The 19,005-nt window shown below is 43.4% G+C and overlaps 1 protein-coding gene across 1 annotated transcript; it reads left to right on the top strand.

Annotated features, from left to right (window-relative positions):
* Positions 1-4,945: 4,945 nt before the first annotated feature.
* LOC133764622 (tripartite motif-containing protein 51-like) lies at positions 4,946-10,935 on the top strand. Its single transcript, XM_062198301.1, has 6 exons — positions 4,946-5,356; positions 5,648-5,743; positions 7,382-7,612; positions 8,286-8,308; positions 9,133-9,230; positions 10,436-10,935. Exons 1-6 carry the CDS (start codon positions 4,946-4,948, stop codon positions 10,933-10,935), a joined length of 1,359 nt encoding a protein of 452 aa, XP_062054285.1.
* The last annotated feature ends 8,070 nt before the right edge of the window (positions 10,936-19,005 follow it).

Below are 19,005 nucleotides of genomic sequence, written 5' to 3'. Positions count from 1 at the left end.
GACTATCTACCTGGATTTCAAAAATTAATATTACCTCTCAAATAATTACTCATTTCAAATCAAGAGAATGTTTGTGTAATTTGGGATTGATCCAATTGCTGTTAACTAAAGGAGTTACCCAAGGAATGATGGGAAATAGTGCCCCTCCCCTTAATCCTCTCTGCTACAGTAAGCATATCTGGGCTGGGCTAGCTTATCTTGTATAAAGGCCTTGCCCAATCAAGGTTTCTTTTGTTCTTTGGCTTGGTGTTGATTGGGCTGTGGAGACCTTCTGATCCTTCAAAGCCCAGGGAATTCAGAACCACCTACCTGACCCAGGACCCATTCCTAGACGTTGCAGAGGACCAATTCCATTTGCTAGGTGAGTACTGGGTCCAAAGAACCGAATTCATGTTTTTTACCTTAAAACTTGAAAATAGAGGAATTTTCATCTTAGAATTTAACTATCCGCAGTCTTAGATCACTCCCAGGCCCAGGGTAATGTACCTAAGAAATAGGTTCAAAGTTTTCATCTCTAGTATACTTTTGCACTTATAAATTCATAGATTTTATTCTGTTGTTTTTCTGATGCCATATGCAGAAAACTGCTGAAATTCTGGTGAGGAAGCCCTTGGGAAATCTTGTTGTGGAATGTGAAAGTTGATTTCTCTACAAAAATTTAGATTTTAGCTGAAGTGTTTGTTATGGAATAGCATTTTGGAATATATTTTTAATATTTTGTAAAAATTACATTTATATTATAAAATTTTAATATACACATTTAGAAGCATATGGTGGTGGGGCTGGTGCTGTGGCGCAGCGAGTTAATGCCCTGGCCTGAAGCGCCGGCATCCCATATGGGCGCCAGTTCAAGTCCCGGCTGCTCCACTTCCAATCCAGCTCTCTGTTAGGACTTGGGAAAGCAGTGGAAGATGGCCTAAGTCCTTGGGCCCCTGCTTCCACGGGGAAGACCTGGAGGAGGCTCCTGGCTTCGGATAGGTGCAGCTCCGGCCATTGCGGTCAATTGGGGAGTGAACCATTGGATGAAGACCTCTCTCTCTCTCTGTCTCTGTCTCTCTCTCTGCCTCTCTCTGTCTCTCCTCTCTCTATGTACCTCTGACTTTCAAATAAATTAATTAATCTTTAAAAAAATAAAAAATGAAAAATTGAAAACCTATGATGAGGGGGCCAGCAACCCATATGGACTATGTTTCGAGTCCTGGCTGCTCCACTTCCAATCCAGCTTTCTACTATCTCTTGGAAAAGCAGTGGAAGGTGTCCTAGTGCTTATGCCCTTTCACCACATGGGAGAACCAGAAGAAGCTCCTGGCTCCTGGCTTCAAATCAGCCCAGCTGTGGTCATTGTGGCTATTTGGGAGTGAACCAGCGGATGGAAGACTATTCTTTCAGTCTCTCCCTCTCTTTGTAATTCTACCTCTCAAATAAGGAATAAATAAAATCTTTAAAAAATATATAAACTGATATTCCACACTCTACCATCCCTCCTGCCCGCTCTCCAACTCTTCTTCTTCTTCTCTCTCTCTCTTTTTTTTTTTTTTTGACAGGCAGAGTGGATAGTGAGAGAGAGAGAGACAGAGAGAAAGGTCTTCCTTTTTGCCGTTGATTCACCCTCCAATGGCTGCTGCGGCCAGTGCATCTGGCTGATCTGAAGCCAGGAGCCAGGTGCTTCTCCTGGTCTCCCATGCGGGTGCAGGGCCCAAGGACTTGGGCCATCCTCCACTGCCTTCCCGGGCCATAGCAGAGAGCTGGCCTGGAAGAGGGGCAACCGGGATAGAATCCGGCGCCCCGGCCAGGACTAGAACCCGGTGTGCCAGCGCCGCAAGGTGGAGGAATAGCCTGTTAAGCCACGGCACCGGCCTTTTTTTTTTTTTTTTTTTTCCAACTCTTCTTTCTCCTCCATCTACTGTTCTGACTCTAAATTTTTACAAAAATCCATTTTCAGTTTACTTAATGATCATGAGGGCAGCCCTAAACTATGTAAAGAGTTCAAGAAATAGCATTTTTGTTTTGACAGGCAGAGTTACTGAGAGAGAGAGAGAGAGAGACAGAGGGAAAGGCCGTCCTTCTGTTGGTTCACCCCCCCCAAATTGCCATTACAGCTGGTGTGCTGCACCGATCTGAAGCCAGGAGCCAGGTACTTCCTCCTGGTCTCCCATGCAGGTACAGGGCCCAAGCACTTGGGCCATCCTCCACTTCCCTCCCGGGCCACAGCAGAGAGCTAGACTGGAAGAGGAGCAACCAGGACTAGAACCCACGGTGCCAGCGCCACAGGTGGAGGATTAGCCTAGTGAGCCGCAGCACACACCAAGAAATAGTATTAAGTAAAACACTCTTCCTCAACAGGAGATAAGGGCTGTAAACAGTCATCAAATCTCAAAAGTTTTGTGCATTTAATTCCAATGCATTCCCTTTATGGTACTGTATTAGTTACTCTGGATCAGGGAAGAGTTTTTGAAAAGCCATTTCTGTATAATAAACTATTATATGTGGGATGACAATCCTTCCCTCTTCTATCTGATATAGGAAAATTATGCCCTAACAGTCTTGAACATATAAATATTTGTGAGTCATTCATTATTATTTAAAACTATTTATTTATTTATCTTTAAAGATACATTTATGGGAAAGTCAGAGATAGAGACTGAGAGAGGGCTTCCATTTGCTGGTTTACTCTTTAAAAAATTTTTTTTTTATTTTAGAAAGCTTTAAATAATTATATATTTCATAGGTACAGCTTGTGGATTATAGCAGTTCTTCACCCCATACCTGCCCTACCACCTCCAAAGTGCACCACCTCCTACTCCCTCTCCCATCCCATTCTTCAGAAAGATTCATTTTGAATTATCTTTATATACAGAAGGTCAACTCTATACTAACTAAAGATTTCAACAGCTCATACCTTCATAGACATAAAATATAAAGTACTTTTTTACTTGGTTTTCTCTTCAAATGGCCACATCAACCAGGCCTGAGCCATGCCAAAGCCAGGAACCAGGAGCTTCATCCAGGTCTCCCACAAGGGTACTGGGGCACAGGGACTTGGGCCATCTTAAGCCTCTGTTCCAGGCATATTAGCAAGGAGCTGAATCAGAAGTGAGACAGCAGGGACTAGAACTGGCACCCATATGCAATATCTGCTTTTCAGATAGTGAGTTAACTCACTGTAACACAATGTTGATCCCTTCTAAAAGATATTTGCAATTCTTTTTTGAATAATTTATTTATTTATATTTGAAAGACAGAGAGAGATTGAGAGAGAGACAGAGAAAGAGAGAGATGTTCCATCCACTGTTTCACAAGCCAAATGGCAGCAAAGGCCTGAGCTGAGCACATCCAAAGCCAGGAAGCAGGAGGTGATTTCGTTTATCCCATGTGGATGTAGGGCTCCAAACACTTGGGCCATCTTCCACTGTTTTCCAGGCCATAGCAGAGAGGTGGATGCGAAGTGAAGCAGCCGGGGCTTGAACCTGTACCCATTTGTTTTTCACTTTGTGTTTCTGTGTGGGTACAAACTGATGAAATCTTTACTTAGTATATACTGAACCGATCTTCGGTATAAAAAGATAATTGAAAATGAAAAAAAAAAGCACTGGATTTTAAATTAGACATTGCATAGAAAATTAATCAATTTTTTAAAAATATCATGTAGGATCTCTGTCCTTAATGTGCTGTACATTGTGATTAAAGCTATAACTAGTACTCCAACAGTATTTTTCACTTTGTGTTGCTATGTGGGTGCAAACTGTTGAAATCTTTACTTAATATATACTAAACTGATCTTCTGTATATAAAGAGAATTAAAAATAAATCTTGATGTGAATGGAAAGGGAGAGGGAGCAGGAAAGGGGAGGGTAGTGGGTGGGAGAGAAGTTATGGGGGGGGGGAAGCCATTGTAATCCATAAGCTGTACTTTGGAAATTTATATTCATTAAATAAAATTTAAAAATGCATATATATATGTTCACTTAAGACAACGTGTCAGTACAGAGTTTGGATGGCTCCAGAGAGAAATGTTGTCATCTTAAGAGAGGTTAAATAAACCTCACGTTGTATCATTCCATCTTTTCTAGTGAATCTAGATTGCTTCAATCTGATTTGGTTTTGGTTGATTAAGAGGTGAGCTATTGGCCGACGAGTGGCTTAACAGGCTAATCCTCCGCCTTGCGGCGCCAGCACACCTGGTTCTAGTCCTGGTCGGGGCGCCAGATTCTATCCCGGTTGCCCCTCTTCCAGGCCAGCTCTCTCTCACTGCCCGGGAAGGCAGTGGAGGATGGCCCAAGTCCTTGAGCCCTGCACCCGCATGGGAGACCAGGAGAAGCACCTGGCTCCTGGCTTCAGATCAGCACGATGCGCCGGCCGCAGTGGCCATTGGAGGGTGAACCAACGGCAAAAAGGAAGACCTTTCTCTCTGTCTTTCTCTCTCTCACTATAACTCTGCCTGTCAAAAAAAAAAAAAAAAAAAAAAGAGGTGAGCTATTATATCGAACCCTGCCCCCACCACCAAGGACTTCTATAAAAATTTCTCACCATCTGGTCCTCATATGTCATGACTAAATCAGAGAGATCCTCCCCCACTCCTGAGACAATTTTCCAGCCATTGGAAGGAGGATTGGGAAAATTAGGATAGGTTTTTGATCACTCAGGACTAGCAATTTGGCCCCACATCCACAACCAGGAAATGGGACTGGAAGAAACTGGTATTCTGCTCAGGAGTGGGGTCTGAGTGTGGAAGGGGTCATGAGTCATCAAGCAGGCACAGGGTCTCCCGAAGGCTGAGAATCTCCTGTGGAGTCTATTTTTCACTTGCGTTGAAAAATGCTTAGTATCTCCTGCCTTAATGAGACTATTTCAGAAGGAAACGTAGCTGTGTCTCCCCTCATATAACCCTTGAGAAATTCTCACCAACCCAGGCCTAGGAATGACCTGCTATTTCTTCTTCAGAAACATGGATTCCAGAGTCTGGCACGTCTTCCAGAAGGAGCTCACCTGTCCCATCTGCAAGAAGTACTTCATTGACCCAGTCACCATAGACTGTGGGCACAGCTTTTGCAGGCCTTGTCTGTACCTCTGCTGGCAAGAAATGTCAGATCTTAGTTTGTGCTTGAAATGCAAGACAGTGACAGACAAGAGAGATTATAAAACAGACATTAGCATCAAGAACCTGGCAGTCCTTGCCAGAAAAGCCAGTCTCCAGCAGTTTCTCAGCTCAGAGGAGCACACGTGTGTGGTGCACAAGGAGACAAAGAAGATCTTCTGCAAAGAGAAGAAGAAGCTGCTGTGTGTGCTCTGCTCTGACTCTCAGGAGCATCAGGGTCACAGACACCTGTCAGTGGACTGGGCTGCCGAGGAGCACAGAGTAAGTGATGTCTCTGAAGATCCACTCCCCTGAAGGACAAGGGCCTTCTCCTGGGTCTGTTTCCTGGGTCATTGCATGAGTCCTCTCTATGTCCCATTCTGAAGCTCTGTTCTGAGTATTCTCAGGCTCACATGTGACAAATGTCTGACATGAACATGGAAGCACTATGACGTCTTTATTTTCAGTGAGGCAGATTTGCCTCTCCTTGGCAGCCCCAGTTCTTGTTGCAATGTGCATCTTACACTCTCCTCTTCACTAGTGTTCAATTAATGATTGTGTCTGTGTCTGTAGGAGACCCTCCTGAAGACAATGAAGTGTTTATGGGAAAACCTTTGTGAAAATAGCAGAAACATGAATATGGAAATAATCAAAACCAGATCATGGGAGGTAAGTGTGCTGCCACCTTTAGCTTTGCCAAAACTTGAGATGAACATAGGGACAGTGTTTAAAATAGGAACTTGATCTGAAATTACACAGTATTGGATTTCATCCTAAAGAGGGTGAGGCCATAGGAAGTGACGTCCTCGGTTACTCCACAGGGTAGTGTGGCCCTTGCCTAGGAGTTCTGGTTGCACCACAGTTGTGCTGACTTACCCCCATAATACAACATTCAGTACCACATATCAACTACAAGAAACGGGGTTGTCTCACACAGACAGGGTCCTGTGTGCTGAGGTGTTGCAAAACCCAGGTAAGTATGACATCCGGGAGGCATGGGACAGTCAAGTCAAGCGTCCTGGCATAGTCAGCTTGCATTTGAATTAAATAGCATCTGGAGGTGGCTAGAAACCACTCAACAAACACAACACTGACTCAAATCTGAGGAAGTGCTAAAAGGAGTACCCTCAGCAATTAATGTGAATCTTTAACAAACATTATAATAAATTGTGTATAAATATGATAGAAGATGTAGTTTCAATCTCTTGAAGGATACATAGAAACCTACCAAAATATGGGACTGGTTTGCAACCTAAGTGTAGGGCTCAGCCTTTAAGAGAGGAATATAAGTGTGTCTTGGCAGATGGTTTTCTTGGGAGTGTGCTAATTTGAAAGAAGGCGAATTCCTTAAACCAATATGTCATGAGCAGGTATTCTACGCCAAATTGTGACAGAAAATGTGACAGCAAGCAAGACTGAAAAAATCCTTTGCTAAATGAGGCTAAAATCAAAATCAGAGAGGCAAATGGTAAACATCTAAGTAAAATGCATTGTATGTTCAAATGTGGCCAGGTTTTGGAGAAACATTTGAGTAAGGAGTTTGTGAGGCAGTACAAGAGAATACAGACTGGAGATGAGAGAGTATGAGTTTAAATGTCTACATCAGAGAAAAAGATGACACTGAAATAAAGAAGGCCACTGTAATGATAAGGCCAGGAAGAGAATTCTTGGTGGAGAAAACTGTCCATGCAGAAGTGTGTCAGTTGTGTATATGGGGTGGGGTTGAGGAGCTTGAGAGTCCACAACCAAATCTCTGGGCAGATTGAGTGATGTAGGAGGCTAGAAGTAAATGAGATGAAGTGGTAAAGAGGGTCAGATAGAGAGGAAAGCTTAGGAGGTCAGGTTTATGGGAGAAGAAATTGCATGAGAATGAGTATGCTAGTCTGATGTACTGCACACATATGGTTTTCCATAACTGGAAATAAATCTGAGAAACAGTGCTAAGGAATGGATTCCAATCCAGTCGCTTCTGCCATAAAGGGCATTTTCTACTCATGAGTTTTGTTGCCTTTCGATATATATGTATGCATGTATATGTGTTGTATGTTAGAAAATACAAATCAAATAAATAGATTTATTGTTTTCTCAAGAAAACTTCATGACGAATCATCGGAATGTAATTAATGAGATAACATGATGTTGATCCTCATACAGGAAAAAAAAAACAGAATGAAATTTTGTAGATTTTGGGAAACAAGTGTTGAGGGTTATAGGTAATTGATGTGTATGAGACAAAATCAAATTCACGAGATAAAGCAGGATAGAGATAATCGGGCTCTTGTTTTGAATAACTGAATGTGATTGCAGGATTATGTCTACACAAGGAGAGAAGCAATCAGAGGTATATTTCAGAAGATGCCTCTATATCTCCAGGAGGAGGAGCAACACCATTTGGAGATCCTGTACAAAGAGGGCAGGGAAATTTTTGAGCAACTCAACGAAAGTCAAGCCAGAATGGCTCACAAGAGGGAGACTTTAAGAGGAATGTATAAGGAACTGAAGGAAATGTGTCACACACCAGATGTGGAGCTACTTCAGGTAATGACTGACAAGCCAGGCTTCAGCAGGTTAGACATTCATACGTAGCTCCTCATTCTCTCTGCTGACATCCGCCTCTCCCTTTCCTTCCATTATTTGTTCCTGACTCCTATCTCCACACTGAAGCCACCTTTTGGAATTTTATGGACCAAAGATCCCTCAGACGTTCTCCACGAGTGGCCTAACTTGTGTAATGGTTATGAAAATCGCTCCAAAGATAATCACCTCACAAACATCAATAAACTACTTTGGCTTTTTGAAACTTCACAACAAGTACATTGTTTATTGACAGCTAGGCTAATTCATAACAAGGCTGATGGGGAGATCTGAGAATCTGGGTGTATTGCTGTCATTCTCTGCTCCTGTCCCTTGGGAAGAGGGCCTGGGAAAGACAGCTGCCTCCTTTTTTTATGGCTACACCAGAGCACACAGCTCTCCTGCCCGCTCTCCCCTTCATTCCCACAGCAAATGTCATCCACTTTCAGAACTTAGGAGGACTACAATTAATGAAAATGTGATAGGCCAGGTTTTTAAGAAGAAATAATAGGAACTGCACCCTGGAAGGGAGACAGTGTGGAAAGATTGACGAGAACCATCTCAAATTCCCACCCTGGACACAGTTTTAGAGCTGTCTTGGGAAATTCACTAAGCCTTTTTCTTTTTCTTCTCACAGGCTTTTGAAGACATCCTGCCCAGGTGAGTGTGTACCTGCATCCCACAGGGGCTTTCCCAGGGTCTCCACCAGTAAGCCCTTGGATCCTCTGGAGTGAGAGCAGAGCTCTTAGGGAGCTGACTGAATAGTTTCCTGAATCCTCTTTGCTCCCCACCTGCACATACACAATTTTTTGTGGTTATAACCAAGTGCCTTTATTAGGCAGTCTTCATTTCCATTCTAAAAAATCTCCACATGTGGAAGAGAAGGCTGGAAGTCCCTAGGAGTGAGAGTGAGCTGTCAGATCCCTCCAGGGACCATCAGTGGCAGCTGAGGCAAGAGAGGGATAGCATATTCCAGCAGTGAGAAAATCCTGGTGTTGTGTTGATCCTGCATTTACGAGTTCACAGTTTTGGGAAGAACACAAAGGAAACCTCGAATGATTTAGAACACTGTGGGCAGAGGGTAGCTGTGCTCTGGGACACAGATCTCCCTTATGGGACAAGGTCCACAGCCTTTAGCCACAGAAGGAAGCAGCACACATGCCAGGTTTCAGAGAACCACACATGGCCAGGTAGAGAGTTTTCAGGGAGGACTGGTGGGTGGACACCAGACTCCCCCTCCTGATTATTCTTTGGAGCATAAGGGATGTAGCATCTACACAGATTCTTGAGCAATAAGAAGGATTGGACTGAATCCTGATTGACTTTTGTATGCTATTTGGAAATTCGGGAGTTAAAAATAGAATTAGTTAGACAATGTGATGATTTCTGAAATTCCAGATTGGGTTTATTAAGATTCTGGTTTCTTTTCAATGAAAATGATTTCTTTTGGCTTCACTCATGTGAACTGTATCTTGTTCTTGCAGGTGTGAATCCATGCTCCTGCACATGCCCCAGCCTGTGAATCCAGAGCTGAGTGCAGTGCCTATCACTGGATTGATAGAAACCCTCAGATGCTTCCAAGGTGAATTCCAGCCCATTGGCTGTATTCTCTACACCCTTGGCTTGTTGTGCAGATCACATAGGTGACCTTTTCCAATTTATTAACTGTTCCACACATTTTGGCATGTGAGGGAACCATAGGCTTATGTACATACATCCCGGGCTTTTCTATATAGTCAGCTTTTATAATGTGAAGAGGGAAAAAGCTATTGAAAAATATAAACGTGATCCAAGACCATACTTAGTTACCATATAGAGAAAGGAATGAGGAAGTGTGGGCAGACTGAGCAAATGCAGGTTAGTTCTTTAGTGTAAAACATACAAAAGGATACTTTTGTTCACGATATTAAAGTTGGCTTGGAAGAAGATGCTTCTAAGGTTACAGAGTTTATTGGATCTTATTTATTGGTTTTTTTGTATAATGGGCATATGAGAGTACATATAGAAGTTTGCGGAAAAAGAAGTTCATTTTGGAGCAAACAGTTTTTAAACCCATCCCTAGTTTTTCCACAATTAGCATTTCCCATGAACATTGTGAAAACTGTGAATCTTAAATTTGACGTCTTTGAAGCTTAATTTTGTGTGTGTATATACTAGTGTTTCAATGCTAGAATAGAGAAATCTTGTATAAAACATATTTAAAAGAAATTAATAATAATCTCAGTTTATCCCCATCATAGATATGTGCCTGTCTAATTTCAAAGTGCAAGGTGTCCCAGAAGACTTACAAAACTCCAGTGCACATGGAACATTAAATTTTAAGTAACATCTGCAATGGACATAGAGATCTTCATAAATATACATATATGTCTACAGTGGGAATATGTAGATTATTTTTCCTACAGAAGTGATTTAACTAGGACAAAATCTTCAATCTTATCCCACATGACATTGTTATTAGAAACATGAAATCTGTTTCTGACACTGGAGACAGTTCCAGGCACATTGTCCATGGGTCCGTTGCTTTGAAAATTGAGTTGCAAGGCACTGGATTTACATTTGATTCCCATATTTGAATTCTGAAAAACTATTCCAGTTTCTGTAGTTAGGACTTTGTTCTGTGGTGTGTATTGGTCTCTCTCTTTGATTAGGTGTTACAACCAAAATTCTGCTCCCTGTGGTAACCTCTGACTTCCCAGGAGATTAGCTTCTGGGAGAAGTTTTCCCTCTGGAGTTTAAACTCTCATTGTTGACATGTGTGTCTACTTCTGTTCTTTTGTTTTGCAGTGACTGTCACTCTGGATCCTGAAAGATTCAACCGGCACATGTTCCTACAGGGAGATCTCAGAGGCCTGAACATTGGTTGTTTTCCTCATGATGTGCCCTGTCTCCCGGAGAGGCCCGGATGTTTTCTGTCATGGGGTGTTCAGACTTTTACTTCTGGCAGATATTACTGGGAGGTAGAAGTAGGAAACTCTTGCAATTGGGCTTTTGGTGTTTGTAATGACTTTTGGAAAGACAGGAACAGGAATACCGAGACATTTGTCGATGAGGGACTCTTTCTTATAGCATGTGTTAAGGAAGATGCCCATTACAGTTTCTTCACCACCTCTCCACTTTCAGTGCAATATGTAGCAAGGCCAATTAATCGCATAGGACTGTTCCTGGATTATGAAGCTAGAACTATGAGCTTTCTTGATGTTGATCGCAGTTCCCTGATACATACCATCCCTTCTTGTTCCTTTTCTATTCGTCTCAAGCCTATCTTCTGCTGTTGTCATTTATGAACAGACACGGGGGAAATCCACTCTCTGAAATCCTCATCCTTGAGCCTCACCAAATAGTAAAAATGGGTGGCATTTTATGAAATTTCAATTCCTCCTACTATCATGAAATCCCATTTACTGAGTTCTTATCAATTGTAGTAACAATAAAATTATGTATGCTGCACATGTTGTTGTTCATTCAATATTTTCTCATGATGCATTGAAAACAACACATTGTCTGATTCTCACTTTATCAACTTTCAGAAGGAGAAAGAATAGGTTACGGAGGTGTTCCAGCAATGTCCAAATTCAATTCAATAAAGGACAAATCTTTCAAACAAACATGGTTGTAAACACCCAATGGAGATATGGAAATAGTTTGTCCTTTCTCTTTATGTACCAGTAATCTACCTGTCATTTTCCATTTTATACTGTAATAGCAAATAACTGAAATGGCTTTAAGTCCTCAAAAGCACTGTTTTTAGCTCACAACTCTTGAGAGTGAGCCAAGGCATTTCACAATCATGGTGTCAGCATCTACTGAGCTTCTGCTGAAACTTCATGAAGCATCAATTCATGGCAGAAAAGCTGAAGGGAGAATTGTGTGCAGAAGGAACCATGTGGTTGGGTGGCCTGTAGTTACAACAACCCAGTCTTGGGGCCGGCACTGTAGCACAGTGTGTTAACGCCCTGATCTCAAGCCCCAGCATCCCATATGGGTGCCAGTTCTAGTCCCGGCTGCTCCTTTTCTGATCCAGGTCTGTGCTATGGCCTTGGAAAGCAGTGGAAGATGGCCCAAGTCCTTGGGCCTGTGCCCACGTGGAGGATCCAGAAGAAGCTCCTGGCTTCAGATCAGCACAGCTCCGGCCTTTGTGGTCATCTGGGGAGTGAACCAGCAGATGGAAGACCTCTCTCTGTCTCTACTTCTCTCTGTAACTCTCTCTTTCAAAGAAATAAATCTTAAATAAATAACCCAGTCTTGCCAGAAACAATCCATTCCTCCAAGGACAAGAATTCATTCACCTTTCACCTTTGCTCAGTAGATACGTAGGATCCCTCTTAAGGACTGAATTCCCACTTTTAAAAAGTGTTTTCATTCATTGGAAAGGTAGAGAGACATTTGGAGAGAGAGCTTTCATCCACAGATTCACACCCCAAATACACCAAAGAGCCATGGCTGGGGCGGGCCAACTGGAGGAACCAGGAGCTGTATGCTCTCATGTGGCTGACAGGCACCAAAGCACTTAAACCATCATTGGATGCCTGCCAGAGTGCTGCATTAGCAGGAAGCTGGATTGGAAGTGGAGAAGCTGGGTCTGAACCAGGAGGCTGTATGGAATGCAGGTGTCCCAGGTGACATCCCTACCTCTGCACCAAATGCCCTGTCCTTTATCACCTCTTCAAAGCTCCATTTTACAACAGTGCTGCTTGGTGGGATTAGGCCACAACATGAGTTTTGATGGGAACAACCCAGATTCAGAATACAGCACTACCTACCCATCTTGACTCAGTTTAATCATCTATACTGGGGCATATTCATATTTAAAATCCAGTGGGGTGCTTTTCCTTGCAATCCTCATGACACATCTATCTATTCATTACCAGTGTTCTCTCTGTCTCTCTTTTTTGAAAGATGTATTTATATATATATAGAAGACAGGTCTCCCACATGAGCTTAGGGTCCTGACCACTTGGGCCATCCTTCACTGCTATCCCTGGCACCTTAACAGAGAGCTGGATTGGAAGTGAAGCAGCTGGAAATCAAGTCTGCCTTTATGGGATGTGGGTACTGCAGTGAGCCTCCCCACTTGTTCTCTCCTACTTTGAAAAGCACAAGCTCATCAGGCCAGTGTGGGTATCAAGTTGATGTGCAAGTCAACGATTTTAGTACAGACCCCTACCTCAACTTTCTAGATGCACTTTCGTTCTAACTTGTATTGATAAACTGATCAATTTTTCACTTTTTTGAAGGAGAGACACAAAGAGATATCCCACCTCTTAGTTCATTCCACAAATACCCACAAAGAGCTGTATCAGAGCCAGGAGAAAGCCAGAAGGTGGAAACTCAACCCAAATAGTGCGTGCGGGTGAGCAGATACCGTTCACTCCTTCCCTCCCTGTGGGCACATTAGCAAGAAGGTGGAATGGAGAACAGTGTTGGGACTCAAACTCAGGCACTCCCATTGGAGACCTGATTGTCCAAAATGTCACCTGAGCTACTGTACTGAATGTCTGCCCCCCTGATGGACTTAAGCTCTATAGGTGAACAGGAAAACAACAGGAGAATATTCTCATAGAGGAAGTTTGCCTGAACAGGACATAAAACAGTAACCAAGAAGGTAAAAAGTCATTGGCCTCTATTAAAACCAGTGACTTCTGCATTTTGAAAGATACTCTTTCACAGGACAGAAATGCAATTCAAGACGTGAAGACATTACCAAAAATATATGAAACAAGATATCATCTGCCTACTTAATGTTAGTCATTTAGTAGCTACAAAATGTCAGCCTGCTATAAAATTAGGTAAGATTTTAGAGCAGACATTCACAAAGACAGAATATACATACATAGAGAGAGATATGTGTGTATATGCAATCAAATATAGAAATGTTCTCATCTTAACTAATCATTAAATTAATACAAATTAAAACCTCAAATTGAATCCCTAAACCTCATCAAAATAAACAAAATAAAGTGAGATAATACTGTGTGTTGTCAGCAAATTTTATCATGTTAAGCAAAATTTGAAGTGAGATAGTGCTGTGTGGTGCAGAATAAATAAACAGTATTCAAGTATGGGCGATTTTAGATTTAAAGAAATCTTTATGGCAGCCTCTTTATAATTTTTTTTAATTTGACAGAGTTATAGACTGTGAGAGAGAGACAGAGAGAAAGGTCTTCCTTCCGTAGGTTCACTCCCCAAATGGCCGCTACGGCCAGCACTGCGCTGATCCAAAGACAGGAGCCAGGTGCTTCCTCCCGGTCTCCCATGAGGGTGCAGGGCCCAAGCACTTGGGCCATCCTCCACTGCCTTCCCAGGTCAAAGCAGAGAGCTGAACTGGAAGGGAGCAACCGGGAATAGAACCCAGCACCCATAAGGGATGCAGGCGCCACAGGCGGAGGATTAACCAAGTGAGCCACAGCGCCGACCACAAGGGGGCAGCCTCTTTAAAGACATTCCTGGGAGCACGTGCATTGTGGCACAGTTGGTTAAGCTGCAACTTGAAGCCTAGCATCCAACGTGGTCATGTTTTGGACACCAGCTCCTCACCCCCAGCCAGAGACTGCATCTGAGCCCTGTAGTCTGTCCTGCTATGCTGGACATAATCACTATTTCTTATTTAAATACAGTGAATTTTGAATTGTTTTCCTTTAAGATTTATTTAGTTATTTGAAAGACAGAGTTAGAGAATCCCAGTTGTTCTCAGGAGAGTCCTTGGCTTCAGTGAGAGACAGAAATCAATCAAAAGGCAGGGAAGTGAAAGCGTGAGAGTTTGATGAAAGAAAGTGGCAAACAGCAGGCTACACCACAGTCAGCGCAGCACTGTGTACTATTGGGCTGTGACATTTATGGGGTTCTGGAAATATAGGACAATACCTGGGCAGACTTTTCAATGTATTTCTGGGAAAGAGGCTGTGACTTTCTGGAATTAGAGATCCACCTCTCAGTTTCTCTGTGAGAGTAACTAAGATTCACACAGTGGCCTGTGAAATTTTTAGATGACTGCATTTATCACTGGACAGCTGAGTTTAGTTTGGATTTGGTGTTAATGATTAATGATGGGGATGTTGGCTGTCAATCAGCCCACAGATCTCGAAGGGTCTTGGTGAGTGACACATGTGGAGACCACACATTGCCATATTAAAGGCAGACCTAACATTGTCTTCAGCCTGCAATGTCAGTGCAGCTTTGCTATCAGTTTTGCCTGGCATTGTTTCTCTATATCAAACATCTAAACCTGCTTCTCTTGATATCTGAGGCTCTTGCTTTGGTTTTGTCTCTGGTCGCCAGCTCCCACTTCTCTCTCCCTCTTTCCTCCTCTCCTTCTCCAACTAAGGAGGTCAGCCCAGGAGGGCATGTGAACCAAAACCATCTGTTTTCTCCTTCTTTGTTAGGAAATAAACAGGACCACATAGCCCAGCCTTGGAAGCCTTTCCTGTTTTGGCCAATGGGCTTCATTAACTGTGTTTAGTTGACCCAGAGTGTTTCTTTCCTCCTGGACTAGACTTCTGGGCCCCTCTCTGTGCTGCTGACAACCTAGAACCAGATCCTCAGAGCATTCAAAAGGCCTTCTCACTCTGTCCAATACTAAGGTTCACAGCTTTTCATGGCCCTTGGTGGGCTGTGCACCACAGCCCCTGGGCACAAGAACTGTCCTTGATCAGGCTCCCCTGAATCTGCCCACCTGGAGGACTGGGAACACACTGGTTCAGTTGACTGGTGCTGGGACCTCCCCTCAGCCATTTGGAGACCTGCTCCTGCAGTGCACTCAGCTAGGGCTTCCCTGTTGCACAGGCTCTTCCCTCTTCACACTCCCCCCAGGCTGGCCATGGGAATGGGAATTGCCTGGCTCCCCTCTCAAGGGCAGGAGCTGGCTCAGGACAGTGGCAAATGGAGCCTTGAGAATTCAGGTTCCTCCCCAGACAGAAAAGGAACCAGCAGGAGGACAGACACAGAGGTTTATGGAATCTTTGCAGTTAATGTCCTGCAGATCTGGTGCTGCTTCTTCTTCTTCTTCTTCTTCTTCTTCTTCTTCTTCTTCTTCTTCTTCTTCTTCTTCTTTCTCCTCCTCCTCCTCCTCCTCCTCCTCCTCTTCCTCTTCCTCTTCCATTCCATTTGTTTGAGGGGTAGAGTTGCAGACAGAAAGAGGGAGAGACAGAGAAAAAGGTCTTCCATCAGCTGGTTCAGTCCCCATATGGCTTCAATGGCTGCAGCTGGGCTGATCTGAAGTCAGAAGCCAGGAGTTTCTTCTAGGTCTCCCAGTTGGGTACATGGGCCCAGGCACTTGAACGATCCTCTGCTGCTTTCCCAGGCCTTAGCAAAGAACTAGAATAGAAGAAGAGCAGCCAAGACAAGAACCAGCGACAATACCTTAGAGGACACACAGGACCCCTTGGCACTGCCGGATATCTTTGGACAAAGGAAGATTGCGGTTCCTTGGGCACACCCCATTGAATGACCAGGACCTGATGGTTCTCACACCCTTCTTTCTAACCCCATTCCCTGCACCCTGCACAGAAGTTGCCATCTATCACAAAGTTCCACCAACCCCTGGCAGCCTGATGTCCATGTTTCTGTGACTCACCATAGCATCTCCCTGGGCTGGGTACACACAGGGTGTCTCAGGGAGACAAGCAGAAAACTTGACTAGGCTTTGCCATGGAAGCTTGGAACTACCGCTCTTTTGAGGGAAATCTGTGGGTATTTCCTTGAAGGAGTCCGCTCCATCCTCAGATCCCTAAGTCTAGAAGGCCAGCTACTGCAGGAGTCTTATCTTAGTTGGAGCCTGGAGCAGCCAAGGAGTCTCATTTCCACAAGTTCAGATGCTAAGCTGGGATGTTGCCCTGGAGGAGCACCTGGCTGCAGTCTTCACACCTGCGAGCTCCCAGAGTTCTGAGGCAGCTGTCACTCCTTGGCCTCGCACCAGTTGGCATGGACCTTGGGGTTTTTGATTTCTCCAGGACCTGAATCCTTTATTTCCTGGATTTATTTTTTGCCATAGCTGGACTCTCTATCCTTCTCTGCCTATCAAGTATTTGAAAAATAAACATTTTTTAATAACAAGGACAATCATCTCTCTTGCTATTTTACATGAAATATCAGTCATAGTATGACATTTGCTTTTCCATGCTACTTAATGAAAATCAAAATGATCACAATGTACATTTATAATTTGTAAATGATATCATAGAAGTGATATAGAGCACAAAAAAATTTTTGCACAAAAGCACACTACCAAAAATAGAAGTCCAGAAAAGACGGTCTAAAAATATAGAGAAACAACAGATGGAGAAAATCGAAAGAAGAGATAGCAGCTATTATCAGGACTTGGGCGGCTTTTCCTGATTCTGGACTGTCTGCAGGGTCTGAGTGGATTTACAAAGGGGGGTGGTGGTCCTTGGTGCTGTGGCAGAGTGGTAAAGCCACCATTTGGGCAACTGTTCAAGTCCAGGCTGCAACACTTCTAATGCAGCCCCTGTTAATGAACCTGGGAAAACAGCCAAGGGTGACACAAGTCCTTGGGCCCCTGCACCCACATGGGAGATCTAGAAAAAGCTCCTGGCTCCTGGTTCCTGGCTTTGGCTTGACTCTTCTACAGCCATGCAGCCATTAGGGGAGTGAACCAGCAAATGGAAGATCTCTCTCTGTCTCTGCTTCTCTCTCTCTCACTCTGCATCTCAAGGAAACAAATAAATCTTAAAATAGAGGGGGGTGGGGAGGTGTGTGAGTGCATCTGGCCTGGCAGTGAAGACACCACAGACGTTCAGATGGGGTGCTTCCCTCCTCTACCAGAGTTTCCGGGTTCAGGTCTCAGCTTCACTCCCAAGTCCAGCTTTCTGCTAATGGGGACCCTGAGATCCAGCACGGATGTCTCAGACAGGTGGCTCCCTGCCAGCACCCGGGCGACCCGGATTGAGTCCTCAGCTTCCATCTTCACTGCAGGCCTGCAGCCTCTCCCAGCATTGGGAGAGTGACCCAGCAAATGGGAACTATGTGTGGTTCACGTCCCTGCCCTCATCTTGCAAATCAATCAGTAAATAAGTAATATCGCTCTTAATCCAAAGGGAATACCTCCTATAAGCATGTTCATGAACATGAAGAGCAAATTTGGAAGTTTTATTTCCTGCAGTCTAGGCAGTTTTGATAAAGAAACTGTGGATTATTTTCCTCCTGATGATTCACTGCTTCTCTCTCCTTACTCTCTGAATTACCCTTAGTAACAGTGACACCTTAGCTTAAAGAGAGGGAAATTCCCAGTGATAAAGCAGTGTTGCCAAATGCTAGTTACCAAAATGCTAATCTCCATCCCAAAAGGCTGAAGGTTTGTTCTGAAATGTATATTTTTTCCCAGAGTGCATTTTTCAAATGACACATTTATAACTAAGTGAATGGTATCAAAACTCAAAAGTAACAACAGGGATATGTTTGGGACCAACTGAATATATCTCTGTGGACCACTGGTTGACATAGTCTACAGACTCAGAGTTCCCCTCCACAGAGCTTGTCCCAGGAGCTCTCAGTCCATGGCCCTGCCCTTGGAGCAGCTGTTTCAGGGTGACCCTGTCTCCACCTGCTGAATGGATGACTCTCCTAACTTCACCACACACTGCACCAGCCTCAGGCTGTGGCCATTATTGTAGTTTTGGGATTCATTATTGTGGGGAGAATACAAGTCTGTTTTCTGGCAACACACAATTCATTGTGCCTCTTTTAATGGCCCCTTCTTGCTCTCAACCTCTGATGTACATAAGCAAGGTCCCACTATTTCTGGTTGTGCCTGTGAAGGTGGTACAAAGTGAGACTATTATTTGAATAACTGTATTCAGTTTGGAGTCCCCTCCCTAAAACCTATGGATGTCATCCAATCCACTGACTTCCTGAAGAGAGCAAAAGGCAGGAGAAAGAGGAATGCCCGGCCACTGCAGGCTTTTAGGGTGTGAACCAGCAGATGAAAGTCTCCCTCTCTCTGTTATTATGGCTGTCAAATAAATAAATCATAAAAAAACTAACACATGTAAATAGGCATCTCCTTAGTATTTTATTATTTATTTCAAATAATTTTCATGGCTGAAAATACTATAGACATTAGCTTCAAAGTTAGAAAACAAGAATAATTCATCATTAGTATTTAGTACTATTTCAAATATTCCCAAAGAACATATTTGAACTTGAACTATAAAAATTGTAAATATTCCAACAGTCATTCTGAAACTGAATTTGACCTAGAAAAACACAAATACATCTTTACAAAGATTTTTAGGAATAAAATAAACTTTCTTTTTTTTTTTAATTTTTGACAGGCAGAGTGGACAGTGAGAGAGAGAGAGAGACAGAGAGAAAGGTCTTCCTTTGCCGTTGGTTCACCCTCC

This window comes from Lepus europaeus, chromosome 7, assembly GCF_033115175.1.
Source record: "Lepus europaeus isolate LE1 chromosome 7, mLepTim1.pri, whole genome shotgun sequence".
In the NCBI taxonomy this organism is placed as follows: Eukaryota; Metazoa; Chordata; class Mammalia; order Lagomorpha; family Leporidae; genus Lepus; species Lepus europaeus.
Note: the sequence above shows the minus strand (reverse complement) of the source record. Positions and strands in the feature narration are given on the sequence as shown.

Excerpts from the sequence above, each read along its gene's own strand:
- LOC133764622 (XM_062198301.1), top strand. The coding sequence starts at position 4,946 with ATGGATTCCAGAGTCTGGCACGTCTTCCAGAAGGAGCTCACCTGTCCC. Across the intron at positions 8,309-9,132 it reads TTTGAAGACATCCTGCCCAG|GTGTGAATCCATGCTCCTGC; the intron begins GTGAGTGTGTAC and ends TTGTTCTTGCAG. Across the intron at positions 9,231-10,435 it reads AACCCTCAGATGCTTCCAAG|TGACTGTCACTCTGGATCCT; the intron begins GTGAATTCCAGC and ends TTTGTTTTGCAG.